The 17,437-nt window shown below is 44.6% G+C and overlaps 1 protein-coding gene across 7 annotated transcripts in view; it reads left to right on the forward strand.

Moving 5' to 3' along the window:
- The window catches only part of RALGAPA1 (Ral GTPase activating protein catalytic subunit alpha 1), a 669,595-nt gene that overhangs the window by 336,554 nt on the left and 315,604 nt on the right, over nt 1–17,437 (forward strand). For all 7 annotated transcript variants that reach the window (XM_063947861.1, XM_063947860.1, XM_063947862.1 and 4 more), the window contains one exon: nt 12,929–13,145. In XM_063947861.1, coding sequence (XP_063803931.1) covers nt 12,929–13,145 — 217 coding nt within the window. The remainder of the gene's footprint in view (nt 1–12,928; nt 13,146–17,437) is intronic.

Genomic DNA, 17,437 nt, shown 5'->3' on the forward strand with positions numbered 1-17,437 from the left:
TGGCCACTATCTCCGCTGACAGGACACTAAGCTCCTGAGGGTGATGATCGCAAGCCCCCGAGGCGACCGCTCACTCTTACAGCACTGCCGCCACCTCCTAACAGAGCCAGAAGAACTCGAGTGGTGAGTAGAACACCGGTGACCCGACAAGCGGGGAACCGGTGAGAATGGCGGCATCATAGTGGAGATCGCAGCGCTTATGCTGCGCTCCGGAGGGCTCAGATGCACACTGTGCGGCACTGTGAGGAGCGCCCTGGGCCAGCGCAATACCCTACAAACTGGTCACTCGAGCTATCAGGGATTCTGTCTACTGCCAGCAATGTATTACCTCAGGCCAGTATAATCTTCTAAAGTACGGGAAGACGCGCCATTACAAGGGGGCGGAGCTTCTCCTCAGAGCAGATCCAGCACTCACCATCACCATTTTCTTACTGCAGTTCCACAGAAAGAGACGCTGACAGGGAGCGCTGACCCTCCACATAACTCCAGCTATCCTGTGCGGTACCAGGGGGTTATAGAAGGGGGGGGGGAGAGTGTTTTTTAATCACATAACAACTGTGTAGTCTATTTAGGTTACTCAGGCAGCGCCAGGCTTTAATATAACTGCCTACTGGGGCGCTGTGTGTGCTGGCTCCCTAATTCTGTCTCTCTGAAGTTACTTGGGGAAAACTGTGTCTGACATTATCCTGTGTGTGTGTGTACATATATCTCACATTGCCATGTCCAGGAACCCTGTATCTTGTGCTGCAGAGTGTGTATCTTCTCCAGAGGAATCCGATTCCATTCCATGTATTCAGGAATGTAATATAATGTCTCAGCCTGCTGAATCCGAATCATTGTGGGTGACTTCAATTAAGGGAATGATATCCCAGATTTCTCTAACGTCCTAAGTGGATGCTGGGACTCCGTAAGGACCATGGGGAATAGCGGCTCCGCAGGAGACAGGGCACAAAATAAAAGCTTGAGATATCAGGTGGTGTGCACTGGCTCCTCCCCCTATGACCCTCCTCCAAGCCAGTTAGATTTTTGTGCCCGGCCGACAAGGGTGCAAACTAGGTAGCTCTCCAGAGCTGCTTAGAATAAAAGTTTAGTTAGGTTTTTTTATTTTCAGTGAGTCCTGCTGGCAACAGGCTCACTGCATCGTGGGACTAAGGGGAGAAGAAGCGAACTCACCTGAGTGCAGAGTGGATTGGGCTTCTTAGGCTACTGGACGTTAGCTCCAGAGGGACGATCACAGGTTCAGCCTGGATGGGTCACCGGAGCCGCGCCGCCGTCCCCCTTACAGAGCCAGAAGAGACGAAGGTCCGGTGAAAGCGGCGGCAGAAGACATCCTGTCTTCAAGACTAAGGTAGCGCACAGCACCGCAGCTGTGCGCCATTGCTCTCAGCACACTTCACACTCCGGTCACTGAGGGTGCAGGGCGCTGGGGGGGAGCGCCCTGAGACGCAATATAACACACATATACCTTAGCTGGCAAAAGGAATACATCACATATAGCTCCAGGGCTATATGGATGTATTTTTTCCCCTGCCATTTTACACAAAAAAGCGGGAGTTAAGGACGTCGTGAAGGGGCGGGGCCTATCTCCTCAGCACACTGGCGCCATTATTCCCTCACAGCTCCGCTGGAAGGACGGCTCCCTGATTCTCCCCTGCAGTACTGCATCTGATTCAGGGTAAAAAAGAGAAGGGGGGGCATTTTGGCAGCAAATAACTAGATTAACAGCAGCTATAAGGGATTAACACTTATATAAGGTTATCCCTGTATATATATAGCGCTGGGTGTGTGCTGGCAGACTCTCCCTCTGTCTCTCCAAAGGGCTAAGTAGGGTCCTGTCCTCTATCAGAGCATTCCCGGTGTGTGTGCTGTGTGTCGGTACGCGTGTGTCGACATGTATGAGGAGGAAAATGAGGTGGAGGCGGAGCAGTTGCCTGTGTTAGTGATGTCACCCCCTAGGGAGTCGACACCTGACTGGATGATTGTGTTTAAGCAATTAAGTGATAATGTCAGCAATTTACAAAAAACTGTTGACGACATGAGAAAGCCGGCAAATCAATTAGTGCCTGTTCAGGCGTCTCAGACACCCTCAGGGGCCCTAAAACGGCCGCTACCTCAGTGGGTCGACACGGATCCAGATACAGATACTGAATCTAGTGTCGACGGTGACGAGACAAACGTAATGTCCAGTAGGGCCACACGTTACATGATCACGGCAATGAAAGAGGCATTGAACCTTTCTGACACTACAAATACCTCAAAGGCGGGTATTATGTGGGGTGTGAAAAAACTGCCAATAGTTTTTCCTGAGTCTGAGGAAATAAATGAGGTGTGTGATAAAGCGTGGGTTTCCCCCGATAAAAAACAGCTAATTTCTAATAAGTTATTAGCACTATACCCTTTCCCGCCAGAGGTTAGGGCACGGTGGGAAACACCCCCTAGGGTAGATAAGGCGCTCACACGTTTATCTAAACAAGTAGCGTTACCGTCCCCTGATACGGCCACCCTCAAAGAACCAGCTGATAGGAGGCTGGAAAATATCCTGAAAAGTATATACACACATACTGGTGTTATACTGCGACCAGCAATCGCATCAGCCTGGATGTGCAGTGCTGGAGTCGCATGGGCGGATTCCCTGACTGAGAATATTGATACCCTGGATAGGGACAATATTCTGTCAACTATAGAACATTTAAAGGATACATTGCTATATATGCGTGATGCGCAGAGGGATATTTGTACCCTGGCATCAAGAGTAAGCGCAATGTCCATCTCTGCCAGAAGAGCATTATGGACCAGACAGTGGTCAGGGGACGCAGATTCCAAACGGCACATGGAAGTATTGCCGTATAAGGGGGAGGAGTTATTTGGGGCTGGTCTAACAGACCTGGTGGCCACGGCAACGGCTGGAAAATTCACCTTTTTACCCCAGGTTACTTCACATCAACAGAAAAAGACACAGTCTTTTCAAACTCAGTCCTTTCGTTCCCATAAGTACAAGCGAGCAAAAGGTCACTCTTTTCTGCCCAAGGGCAGAGGAAGAGGAAAAAGGCAGCACCATGCAGCCGCTTCCCAGGAACAGAAGCCCTCCCCTGCTTCTGCCAAGTCTTCAGCATGACGCTGGGGCTTTACAAGCAGACTCAGACACGGTGGGGGCCCGTCTCAAGAATTTCAACGCGCAGTGGGCTCACTCGCAAGTGGATCCCTGGATTCTACAGGTAGTATCACAGGGGTACAAACTGGAATTCGAGGCGTTTCCTCCTCATCGGTTCCTGAAGTCTGCTTTACCAAAGTCTCCCTCCGACAGGGAGGCAGTTCTGGAAGCCATTCACAAGCTGTACTCCCAGCAGGTGATAATCAAGGTACCCCTCTTACAACAGGGGAAGGGGTATTATTCCACACTATTTGTGGTACCGAAGCCGGACGGCTCGGTGAGACCAATATTAAATCTAAAATCTTTGAACACTTACATAAAAAGGTTCAAATTCAAGATGGAGTCACTCAGAGCGGTGATAGCGAACCTGGAAGAGGGGGACTATATGGTGTCGCTGGACATCAAGGATGCTTATCTCCACGTCCCAATATATCCTTCTCACCAAGGGTACCTCAGGTTTGTAGTACAAAACTGTCATTATCAGTTTCAGACGCTGCCGTTTGGATTGTCCACGGCGCCTCGGGTCTTTACCAAGGTAATGGCCGAAATGATGATTCTTCTACGAAGAAAAGGCATCTTAATTATCCCTTACTTGGACGATCTCCTGATAAGGGCAAGAACCAAGGAACAGTTAGAAGTCGGAGTGGCACTATCTCAGGTAGTGCTAAGTCAGCACGGATGGATTCTAAATATTCCAAAATCGCAGCTGATTCCAACGACACGTCTACTGTTCTTAGGAATGATTCTGGACACAGTCCAGAAGAAGGTGTTTCTCCCGGAGGAGAAGGCCAGGGAGTTATCCGAGCTAGTCAGGAACCTCCTAAAACCAGGACAGGTCTCAGTGCATCAGTGCACAAGGGTCCTGGGAAAAATGGTGGCTTCTTACGAAGCGATTCCATTCGGAAGATTCCATGCAAGAACTTTTCAGTGGGATCTACTGGGAAAATGGTCCGGATCGCATCTTCAGATGCATCAACGGATAACCCTGTCGCCAAGGACAAGGGTGTCTCTCCTGTGGTGGCTTCAGAGGGCTCATCTACTAGAGGGCCGCAGATTTGGCATTCAGGATTGGATCCTGGTAACCACGGAAGCCAGCCTGAGAGGCTGGGGAGCAGTCACACAGGGAAGGAATTTCCAGGGCTTGTGGTCAAGCATGGAAACATCTCTTCATATAAACATTCTAGAACTAAGGGCCATTTACAATGCCTTAATTCAAGCAAAACCTCTGCTTCAGGGTCAGGCGGTGTTGATCCAGTCGGACAACATCACGTCAGTCGCCCACATAAACAGACCTTCACCCGGGAGAGTGGGGACTTCACCCAGAAGTCTTCCACCAAATTGTAAACCGTTGGGAAAGACCAAAGGTGGACATGATGGCGTCACGTCTAAACAAAAAACTGGACAGATATTGCGCCAGGTCAAGGGACCCTCAGGCAATAGCAGTGGACGCTCTGGTAACGCCGTGGGTGTACCAGTCAGTGTATGTATTCCCTCCTCTGCCCCTCATACCGAAAGTATTGAGAATCATAAGAAGGAGAGGAGTAAGAACTATACTCGTGGTTCCAGATTGGCCAAGAAGGTCTTGGTACCCGGAACTTCAAGAGATGCTCACGGACGAACCGTGGCCTCTACCTCTAAGACAGGACCTGCTACTGCAGGGGCCTTGTCTGTTCCAAGACTTACCGCGGCTGCGTTTGACGGCATGGCGGTTGAACGCCGGATCCTGAAGGACAAGGGCATTCCAGAAGAAGTCATCCCTACTCTGGTAAAAGCCAGAAAGGAAGTAACCGCAAAACATTATCACCGCATTTGGCGTAAATATGTTGCGTGGTGTGAGGCCAAGAAGGCCCCTACACAGGAATTTCAACTGGGTCGTTTCTTGCATTTCCTGCAAACAGGACTGTCTATGGGCCTAAAATTAGGGTCCATTAAGGTTCAAATTTCGGTCCTGTCGATATTCTTCCAGAAAGAACTGGCTTCAGTACCTGAAGTTCGGACATTTGTGAAAGGGGTGCTGCACATACAGCCTCCTTTTGTGCCTCCAGTGGCACCTTGGGATCTCAATGTTGTGTTGAGATTTCTAAAATCACACTGGTTTGAACCATTGTCTACGGTAGATTTAAAATATCTCACGTGGAAGGTGTCGATGCTGTTGGCCTTGGCTTCAGCTAGGCGTGTGTCAGAATTGGCGGCTTTATCATGTAAAAGCCCTTACCTAAATTTCCATTCTGACAGGGCGGAATTGAGGACTCGTCCTCAATTTCTACCTAAGGTGGTTTCTGCATTTCACATGAACCAACCTATTGTGGTACCTGCGGCTACTAGGGACTTAGGGGACTCTAAGTTGCTGGACGTTGTCAGGGCCTTGAAAATATATGTTTCCAGGACGGCTGGAGTCAGGAAAACTGACTCGCTGTTTATCCTGTATGCACCCAACAAGCTGGGTGCTCCTGCTTCAAAGCAGACGATTGCTCGTTGGATTTGTAGTACAATTCAGCTTGCACATTCCGTGGCAGGATTGCCACAGCCAAAATCAGTAAAAGCCCATTCCACAAGGAAAGTGGGCTCATCTTGGGCGGCTGCCCGAGGGGTCTCGGCTTTACAACTTTGCCGAGCAGCTACTTGGTCAGGGGCAAACACGTTTGCTAAATTCTACAAATTTGATACCCTGGCTGAGGAGGACCTGGAGTTCTCTCATTCTGTGCTGCAGAGTCATCCGCACTCTCCCGCCCGTTTGGGAGCTTTGGTATAATCCCCATGGTCCTTACGGAGTCCCAGCATCCACTTAGGACGTTAGAGAAAATAAGATTTTACTTACCGATAAATCTATTTCTCGTAGTCCGTAGTGGATGCTGGGCGCCCATCCCTAGTGCGGATTGTCTGCAATACTTGTATATAGTTATTGTTACAAAAAATTCGGGTTATTATTGTTGAGCCATCTTTTCAGAGGCTCCTTTAAATTTATCATACTGTTAACTGGGTTCAGATCACGAGTTGTACGGTGTGATTGGTGTGGCTGGTATGAGTCTTACCCGGGATTCAATATCCTTCCTTATTATGTACGCTCGTCCGGGCACAGTATCCTAACTGGCTTGGAGGAGGGTCATAGGGGGAGGAGCCAGTGCACACCACCTGATATCTCAAGCTTTTATTTTGTGCCCTGTCTCCTGCGGAGCCGCTATTCCCCATGGTCCTTACGGAGTCCCAGCATCCACTACGGACTACGAGAAATAGATTTATCGGTAAGTAAAATCTTATTTTCATCTAGGATAACTCATAATGAGACTGAAACACAGGTTTTGAGGAAATCTGTAGAGGTTATGTTGTGTTCTGTATATGCCCACAAAAACATGCTCTTGCCCAGATAATGCAAGTCGACACTGATACCGACTCTGATACGGGAGACAGTGATGGGGATATACGGGGGGGGGGGGGGGGGAAGGTGAGGCATCCCTTGCTAAGGGGGTGCAGCTCATGATTGAGGCCAATAGGGACATTTTACACATTGCTGACAAAGTACCTGTGCAGGTCGAGGAGGCTTACTTTATAGACCATAAGAAAGCCTCCCTTAAATTCCCTGCGTCTAAAGAATTAAACGCACTGTTTGAAAAATCCTGGGAAAACCCGGAGAAAAAATTCCAGATCCCAAAAAGGGTTCTCATTGCTTTTCCTTTCCCTGAAGAGGATAGGAAAAAGTGGGAAAACCCCCCTATAGTAGACGCTTCTGTATCTAGATTGTCTAAAAAGGTGGATTTACCTGTCCCTGAGTTTACCACTTTGAAAGAGCTGGCAAACCGCAAGATTGAGACTACGCTCAAATCCATATACACTGCTTCAGGCGTGGCGCTAAGGCCCACTATCGCTTGTGCCTGGATTTCTAAAGCCATAGTAAAGTGGTCAGGCACATTACTAGAGGATTTAGATACTATGGATAGAAGTGACATTGAAATGGTTTTATGTCACATACAGGATTCTGCAGGTTTCATGGTGGAAGCCATGAAGGACCTTGGTCATCTGAATGCACGGACGTCTTCCATGGCTGTCTTGGCACGCAGGGGACTCTGGCTGCACCAGTGGTCTGCGGACGCGGAATCTAAGAAGAGTGTGGAGAACCTACCCTTCACAGGTCAGGCTCTATGTGGGGAAGCATTAAATGCGTGAATCTCCATGACAACTGCTGATAAGTCAACCTTTCTTCCCTCTGCTGCACCATAGACTAAGAAATCATATTCTACGTGTGCGATTCAGTCCTTTTGGTACCAATAAAGCAAAAAAAGTCCAAATCCACACCCACTTTCTTTAGAGGTGGTCAGGGGAAATCCCGAAAACCTACACCCGCAGGTTCCCAGGAGCAGAAACTTGGTTCTGCTTCCTCAAAATCCTCAACATGACGGTGGACCCCCCAGCCTGGAGTTCGGGCAGGTGGGAGCAAGACTAAGAAATTTCAGTCAGGTCTGGGCGTCCTCTTGCCTGGATCCCTGGGTACTGAAAATTGTTACCCAGGGGTACAGACTGGAGTTTCAAGAACTCCCGCCTCACAGATTCTTCAAATTGGGCTTGTCAACTTTGCTGACCGAAAGTGCTATCCTACAGGAAGCCATTCAAAAATTGCTGAGGTCAAATGTCATTGTCCCGGTTCCACCTCACATACACCACAAGGGTTATTATTACTCAAACCTGTTTGTGGTACCGAAACCGCATGGTTCGGTAAGACCAATATTAAACCTAAAGTCATTGAACCCCTACGTGAGGGAATTCAAATTCAAGATGGAGTCTCTGAGAGCTGTGATCTCAGGTCTGGAGGAAGGGGAATTCCTGGTATCACTGTATATCAAGGATACGTACCTTCACATCCCGATCTGGCCACCTCACCAGGCTTTTCTCAGATTTGCGCTTCTGGACTGTCACTATCAATTCCAGGCGCTGCCGTTTGGCCTCTCCACGGCACTAAGGGTGTTCACCAAAGTGATGGCGAAAATGATGCTACTCCTCCGCACGCAGGGTGGGAACATAATTCCTTATCTGGACGACCTACTGATAAAAGCGTCTTCCAGGGAGAAGCTGTTACAGAGCATTGCTCTCACGACTCAACTACTCCAGGATCATGGATGGATCCTGAACCTTCCAATGTCGCATTTAGAGCCAACAAGGAGACTCTCCTTCCTGGGGATGATCCTCGACACGGAAGTACAGAGGGTGTTTCTGCCAGAGGAAAAAGCGTTGGTGATACAAATAATGGTCCAGGATGTCCTGAAGCAAGCCCGGGTATCGGTTCATCAGTGCATTCGCCTTCTGGGGAAGATGGTTGCCTCCTACAAGGCTCTACAGTACGGAAGATTTCATGCACGGTCTTTCCAACTGGATCTCTTGGACAAATGGTCGGGATCTCATATTCACATGCACCAGATGATACGTCTGTCACCGAAAACCAGAATATCGCTCCTCTGGTGGCTGCAAACTTCTCACCTACTAGAGGGCCGCAGGTTCGTGATTCAGAATTGGATCCTCCTAACCACGGATGCAAGTCTCAGAGGTTGGGGAGCAGTCACCCAGGGGAAGACTCCCAAGGAAGGTGGTCAAGTCTGGAATCCATCCTTCTGATAAACATTCTGGAACTAAGGGCCATATACAACGGTCTTCTACAAGCGGCACATCTTTTAAAAGATCAGGCCATTCAAGTTCATTCGGACAATGTAACGACAGTGGCCTACATAAACCGACAAGGCGGAACGAAGAGCAGAGCTGCAATGTCAGAGGTAACCAGAATCATCCTCTTGGCGGAAAAGCACGCGGTGGCGCTGTCAGCAATCTTTATTCTGGGTGTGGACAACTGGGAAGCGGACTTCCTCAGCAGACACGATCTCCATCTGGAAGAGTGGGGCCTCCACCCAGAAGTGTTCGCAGAGGTGACAAGTCATTGGGGCGTACTTTAAATAGACATGATGGCCTCACACCTCAACAAGAAGCTTCGGAGGTATTGTTCCAGGTCGAGGGATCCACAGGCAGTGGCGGTGGACGCCCTGGTAACTCTTTGGGTGTTCAATTCAGTGTATGTGTTCCCTCCACTTCCACTCATCCCAAGGATTCTCAAACTAATAAAGAGAACAAGAGTTCAGGCGATCCACATTGCTCCAGACTGGCCAAGAAGAGCGGGGTACGCGGATCTTCTAGCGTTACTGCTGGAAGATCCGAGGCCTCTTCCTCTTCGAGAGGACCTTCTGCAACAGGGGCCGTTCGCTTATCAAGACTTACCGCGGCTTCGTTTGGCGGCATGGAGGTTGAACGCCAGATATTAGCTCGGAAGGGCATTCCGAAACAAAGTTATTCCTACCCTGATGATACAGGCTAGAAAGGGAGTAACGTCAAAACATTACCATCGGATTTGGAAAAAGTACGTGTCTTGATGCGAATCCAAGAAGTTTCCTATGGTGGAGTTTCACCTTGGACGGTTTCTCCTGTTCCTGCAAGCAGGGATGGATGTGTGCCTGCGCCTGGGCTCCATAAAAGTCCAGATTTCAGCCTTGTCCATTTTCTTCCAGAAACATTTGGCTGCCCTCCCTGAGGTTCAGACTTTCTTGAAAGGGTGCTGCACATCCAACCTCCCTTTGTGCCTCCAACGGCACCTTGGGACCTTAACGTGGTACTACAGTTCCTGCAATCGGATTGGTTGGAGCCTATACAGGAGGTTGAGGTCAAGTTTCTTACTTGGAAGACTGTCACACTGTTGGCATTTGCATCTTCTAGACGTGTGTCGGAATTGGGGACATTGTCCTACAAGAGCTCCCACTTGATTTTTCATGAAGATAGGACTGAGCTCAGGACGCGTCAGCAATTTCTTCCAAAGGTTGTGTCAGCTTTTCATATCAACCAACCTATTGTGGTGCCAGTGGCTACTGACTCATCAATCACTTCAAAGTCTTTGGATCTTGTGAGGGCTTTGGAGATTTATGTGAAGAGAACTTCTCTTCACAGAAAGTCAGACGCTCTGTTTGTCCTTTATGATCCCACCAAGGTTGGGTGGCCTGCTTCTAAGCAGACGATTTCTCGCTGGATCAGGTTTACTATCCAGCATGCTTATTCTAAATCAGTTAAGGCCCACTCTACTTGTAAAGTGGGTTCTTACTGGGCGGCTGCCCGGGGTGTCACGGCTTTACAGCTTTGCCGAGCAGCAACTTGGTCAGGGGCGAACATGTTTGCTAAGTTCTACAAGTTCGATACTTTGGCCTCTGAGGACCTATGCTTTGGTCAATCGGTTCTGCAGAAGCATCCGCGCTCTCCCTCCCATACTGGAAGCTTTCGTACATCCCCATGGCACTAATGTGGACCCCAGCATTCTCTAGGACATAAGAGAAAATTGGATTTTAATTACCTACCGGCAAATCCTTTTCTCGTAGTCCATAGAGGATGCTGGGTGCCCGCCCGCCCAGCGCTTCGTTCTCCTGCAGTTGTTACTTGGTTCGGTACTACCTTGTTCCTTGGTTAAGTACTGCATTGTTACTTTAAGTACTGCTGTTCAGCTGTTGCTGACTTGTTCAAGCTGGTTAGCTTGGTTTGCCTTGTTATGTGTGAGCTGGTGTGAATCTCACCACTATCTGTGTATTTCCTTCTCTCTAAGTATGTCCGTCTACTCGGGCACAGTTTCTAGACTGATTCTGGTAGGAGGGGCATAGAGGGAGGAGCCAGCCCACACTATTAAACTCTTAAAGTGCCCATGGCTCCCAAGGGACCCGTCTATACCCCATGGGTCTAATGTGGACCCCAGCATCCTCTACGGACTACGAGAAAAGGATTTACCGGTAGGTAATTAAAATCCTATTTTTGAGTCAAAGGAAACTCAATGTATGGGCACTCATGGCAACTTTGTACATATAGCGTGTGCTTTGAAGAAAATGTACACATTTTACATATATAGTATGTCCATCTTATTCTGAGTCTTATAAAACTTGACTGGGTCTGACCTTCTGTGAAATTGAACGTTTCAATTGCATGAAGACAATGTGAGTGCACTGAACCACCCTTGTTGGAGTGTCATAGACATGTATCTAAAGCACAGTGTGATACCGAGTCATGATTACAGGGAAGAGAACCTGTCTCTAATAGATCTCTTGCACCTAGTGTGGGATTGATGCAACGACAGGTACTAATGACAACTGGCACGGCTTTCCACTTGCAGATGCATAGAGCCCTGCTATTGGTAAATGGAATCTCACATTAGCATAAGGTAGTAAATCTGGCTAGATGTATGCAAGTAGAGACAATTTGCATTCAACTCAGAATCAGACCCATACTGTGTACATTTTTAATAACTTTGCGAATAATGTATTTACAAAGTGTTTACATACTGTATTAAAAAAAGAAATCACAAATTTACTTAGTCCTCAGTACAATTTTGGAAAAAAATTGCTGGGAAATCCTACATTGTTAAATTGCATATTTTTGTGGCAGTCTTGGGTAATGAGTGAGTATAGACATGTAAAAAGTTAGACTACATATTGAACTTTGTTTATACAGTACAGGTTGAGTATCCCATATCCAAATATTCAGAAATACGGAATATTCCAAAATACTGACTTTTTTGAGTGAGATAGTGAAACCTTTGTTTTTTGATGGCTCAATGTACACAAACTTTGTTTGGGATGCGGTCAAGATGCCGCCGGCCGGAATCCCGGCGGTCGAAATACCGACGCCGGAATCCCGACCGCCACAATCCCGACATATTCTCCCTCCGTGGGTGTCCACGACACCCATAGAGGGAGAATATAATAGTGTGGCGAGCGAAGCGAGCCCGCAAGGGTCTGCGTTCCGCTCGCCACCCCTGTCGGGATTGTGTGGTCGGGATTCCGGCGTCGGTATTTCGACCGCCGGGATTCCGGCCGGCGGCATTCAGTACTGATCCCCTTTGTTTAATGCACAAAGTTATTACAAATATTGTATTAAATGACCTTCCGGCTGTGTTTATAAGGTGTATATGTAACATAAATGCATTCTGTGCTTAGACTTGGGTCCCATCACCATGATATCTCAGTATGGTATGCAATTATTCCAAAATACGGAAAAATCCGATATCCAAAATACTTCTGGTCCCAAGCATTTTGGATAAGGGATACTCAACCTGTATATTGATTATCAGATAAGCGCTTAAGAAAATGTCTGGTGAAATAGCAATGCCCCTGATATTTTCTTTGTGGGTCGGATACAAAAACCCAGTGGTTAGGCGTCATCACGGCAGTCAAAATACTGTCTGATCTGGGTCAGTAATTTAACCATATCTCTAATCGTAAACAACCCCCCCTCCCTCCCCTGCAGTCTCATCCCAATACATGTACTTACCTTCAGGATCCGCCGGGATTCTCACAGTCAGTATCCCAACTGCCCAAATGCTGACTGCATCCCTTCTATTCATTAAACATTCTGAAGTATGACAGTATACGGAGTTCTGATGCCATAATTTGTACTTGATTCTAATGTCACTGAAAAAATTGTGTATTATAAGGAATAATGCATCTCTTGCTGGAAATTATAACAGGCATTAAATACTCCATTGTTAGACCTGCAGGCTTTTGATGTTATATGATCAGGGAACCCATTTATGACTTACAATATCAATATGTTTTACTGAAGGGGGTACATTATCATATGTATATTGTAATGTATTATTGAAGCTCTAAATATTTGTTATTGTATATTTAGTGGTTAAGATTACTGGTTTTAGCATCTTTCATTCAATGATGTGAGAGGTTGTTGGCTTTTATAGTATAGGTCTTGTATGTTTTCCAGACTTTAACACGCAGAGGTAGCAGCCCTGGCAGTCTAGAAGTTCCTAAAGACTTGCCAGACCCACTTAACAAACATAGCCAAATGCGCCCAGCAGATGATCCTGGCGTTCCATCAGAGTGGACTTCTCCGGCAAGTGCTGCTAGCAGCGAGCTTCTCAGCTCAGACAGCCACTCAGACTCCTTCAACGCGTTTCAGTGTGATGGGAGGAAGTTTGAAGGTGAGTAACATAACCAGTAAATATAAGTGGAGGTCAGTGCTTAGTAGATGATTCTTAAAATCTGGGGGTATCACATGCTCAACCAGTTAAAGGCTACAGCTTTTTGTGATACTTTGATATACATTGGCATAACTTTTTCACACAAGTGAATTTTTTTTTGTGTGCGTTGTTTCAGACCTGTCATAGAGCCCATGCTGCCACTGAAAACTCCTACAGTGAGCAAGTGAGCATCAGAACTTTACCTTGAAGCAATGGTAAAGGTGGCCTGTTGAATCATGTTTTCTTTTACATCATATGTGGATAACCGTGCGCTAGTGCATCATTTACATGGGGAAGAGATGGCATCAAAATGTACTATAGGTATAAGGCAAGCAAGTGGAGTAGTGTGATGCTCTTGGCATCATGTGGATGTTAATTTGACAGGTACCACCTACCTAAACCTTGTTGCAGACAAAGTACATACCTTTGTGGCAACAGTATTTCAACATGGCAGTAGCTTCTTTCAGCAGGATAATGCGACCCTGCCACACTGCAGAAATTGTACAGGAATGGTTCGAGGAACATAACAAAGAGTTCAAAATGTTGACTTGGCCTCCAAATTCCCCATATCTCACTCCAATCAAGCATCTGTGTGATGTGCTGGAAAAAAGTCAGGTTACCCCACCTTGCAACTTACAGAACATGGCAGAGACAAGGAAAGGACTCTCGTTTTTTGGTGGGCACTCTTGTTTCAAATTGTTAATAAGTAGATTTAAAATGTAACTTTTAATATGAATATGTTAAAAAATGTTCTTTGGTGGAACATAAAACAGACAAAGACAGGACACGAACATAAAACACGTATATTCCTACACAAATTGTGTGCAGGGTATTCATACAGTAATAAAGTTTCACAATTTTCAATAAGCTTAGCAAAATATTCAAGAAAAATAAAGGCTACAGATATCTGTTTCTGAACCATTCAGACTAGTAGTATAATACACAGGTTGAGCGTTACCCAGTGCCTATCCCCTGGTGTGTGAATATAGATAGGTAAATGACTGTGTTAGTCATTGCAGGGTCACTCCACCTACCATGCGGTCCTATGCACAGTCATGAAATGTAAAAGACAAGGAGATAACTCTATGAGCGGTTTGTAAGTCCCAGATATATATTCCCGGTTAAGAGTCTGGAAGCGCTGGTAGAGCGGCGTCCTGTTCAGCACAGAGTGCTTGTTCTCAGACAGCTGTTTCGCACTTGCTTCCTCAGTGAGACTTCCTGATTCAACAGGGTGTCCGGGCTGCAACCACAACAGCAGAAGCTCCACTTTATCTATCTCTAGCCCTGAGGTGCAGGAGTAGCACGCTCAGTCACTATGTAAATGCTTGGCACACAGTGAAAAGCAGCCGCTCTACTTACACTAACGACAGGTGTGTCTATCTCTATAAACAAGGAGTCCTTATTTTAGAGGAATATTACCTGCCCGATTACATTTCAACAGATATTTTATATTGACTGTAATAATGTATCTACAGAGCAAAAAAATTTGATTTTTTTTTTATTGTCCCTACATGTCATAATGTATGAAAACTGATAGATCAAGTATTGTGAAACCATAATAATACAGCATTACCTTGCGAATACTCCACAGGACTAATATTATCTGTTTCCATACTATTACTTGCTTAGTATAACCCGTTTATCTTGCTGGACAGCACAGGTTATCATTGAATATTTATACTATAATACTACTCTGAATGGTTCAGAAACAGATATCTGTATCCTTTATTTTTCTTGAATATTTCGCTAAGCTTATCGAAAATTGTGAAACCATACTACTGTACGAATACCCTGCACACAATTTGTGTAGGAATATACATGTTTTATGTTTGTGACTTGTCTGTCTGTTTTTTGTTCAAGCGAATGAAATTTTTTTAACATATTCATATTAAAAGTTACATTTTAAATCTACTCATACACAATTTGAAACAAGAGTGTCCCCCAAAAAATGAGAGTACGTTCCTTTTTTCTGCCAACACATTAATTATTAACTCTCTGGGGTGCACCTCCACGGGAGATACCTTTTACTTACACTCCTCCAGCAGGACAGTACATATATCTTTTTGAACTATTGTGGGTTTTATTGTCGTATGACCGTACTATTGTATCAACCTGACCTGTGCTCAAGTTTTCCCCATTACCCTTTACGAAACACAACTTACAGGACTTAAAAGGATTTGCTGCTAACGTCTTGGTGTCGGATACTACAGGACACCTTCATAGGTCATGTGGAGTCCATTCCTTGGACGGTACAAGGAGGACCTACACAATATTAGTTGCTTAAATGTTAGAACTGCTCAAGATATATATATATATATATATATATATATATATATATATATTGTGATGGGGGAAAGCTTGTCGGCGCTTAACCGCGATACCAAACTGTACTAGTGTTTTATTTCTTATTCATTTCTTTGGCTCTTTGTATAGGGCCATTGTTTTATTTACTTTTGTATTGGTGCTAATTATATTTTATAAAATTTTTATCATTTTTAATTTTAGTCTCCTCTAAGTTTTAAGACACCATTGGTCGCTTAAAATCACCTTATCCTCTTTTTCTCTCATATATATATATATATATATATATATATATATGATACAGGACACAATTGATCCGGCACGCTCATTAGCAAGTGTGCTCCAGTGCCCTCTGAATCAAATAGACACAGCAAAATACATTATTTATATATATATATATATATATATAAGAAGAATGAATGAAAATTACTGCGGCACTCAGAGTCTTAGCAAAAAAACGTGTATTACAAATCATGCCATACCAACGTTTCGGGGTAGGCACGCCCCTTTGTCAAGGTGATGAATAAATATATATATATATATATATATATATATATATAAAACCCCTTGAATAATGTCCGATGGACGAAATGCATTGCGGATCCTGATTGCAGCTTACCTCTAAAGAAAAACACTTTATTTGATTATTTTATGAGCTTTGTTAACAGCGTATGAAATTTGCATATTGATTGAATTTTTTAAGCAGCTTTTTTAAAATAGTATTTTTTTTTTATTTGTTTGGTTTTATTGTCTCCCCATTTTAACATTTCTCACTTTGCCGTATCTTATTTTAATAAATATTTGTTATACTTTTTACATACTATTATAGTTGGTTTATATATTTTATGACACCGGAGGTCGCCCGCAATACCTTATCTGTGTTTATTATATATCAATTCCTGCAGGCGACTCTCCACCGCTTTCTTATACTTAGGTTTGGAGCAGATACCCCATTATACTTAAGTTGGGAGGGTGTCAATTGGGAACATTGTGTTAACTGGTATACTGGACATATCTGTGGCACTGAGAAATATCTTTGTGTAAAAAAAATAATATACATAGCTATACCGTATATATATATATATATATATATATATATATATATATATATATATATATATATAGAGAGAGAGAGAGAGAGATAAAACAATAGTTTTTGGTGCCTTGGGGTTATAACAACTCTCAATAACTGTTCTAACCATCATATAATGTTATATAATGGCAGACATTTTAAAAAATCAATGAGTTCTATGTCCAATATCTTACAGATGTTCTTTGACAATTTCCTCCTACTATTGATATAAATTGGAGGTCACAATAAGAACAAATGTACAGATACTTATTTATAGTCTCCTCCTTCTATTAGTGTAGACTGGAGGTCAAGTCAAAAAAACAGATAACCCAATGCGTTTCGTCTCATGCCGAGACTTCTTCAGGGGTATATCTACAAATGTAGAACATGATTTTTAGGACATTTGCTCGAATAATATTAACAATTTTCATACAATAAAGTTAAAAAAATAGAACACATCTAAAAAAGATAGGCCAATGGAATGACAGATTCAGGAAACAGGGGAATTAGAAATGCAGAGGTAGAAGGAAAATAATCAGGTGTAGAATACATAGATTTATAAGGGCACATACCTTAATTTACAGGTCGTTACCATCAAAAAGTTAAGAAGTGGATCAAACAATGCTCTTGGACACTCAACATCCACCAGTTCGACCACAAAGTGTTTAAATACATGGCTAAAAACCTATTAAAACAATTATCACAACATTTACACATTGTGAATAAACGACACTCAATTTAATGTAAACAATTACAGAAGGGGACATACCTGATAGGATCTAAAAGAACGTATGATACTTAGTAAATCTGGTTCAAGGGATAGTCCCGGAAGTGTTGGACCTGGTGGGTTTGTTATTGAATAACATAAGTGCCATTATGG

Source organism: Pseudophryne corroboree, chromosome 12 (assembly GCF_028390025.1).
Source record: "Pseudophryne corroboree isolate aPseCor3 chromosome 12, aPseCor3.hap2, whole genome shotgun sequence".
Taxonomy (NCBI): Eukaryota; Metazoa; Chordata; class Amphibia; order Anura; family Myobatrachidae; genus Pseudophryne; species Pseudophryne corroboree.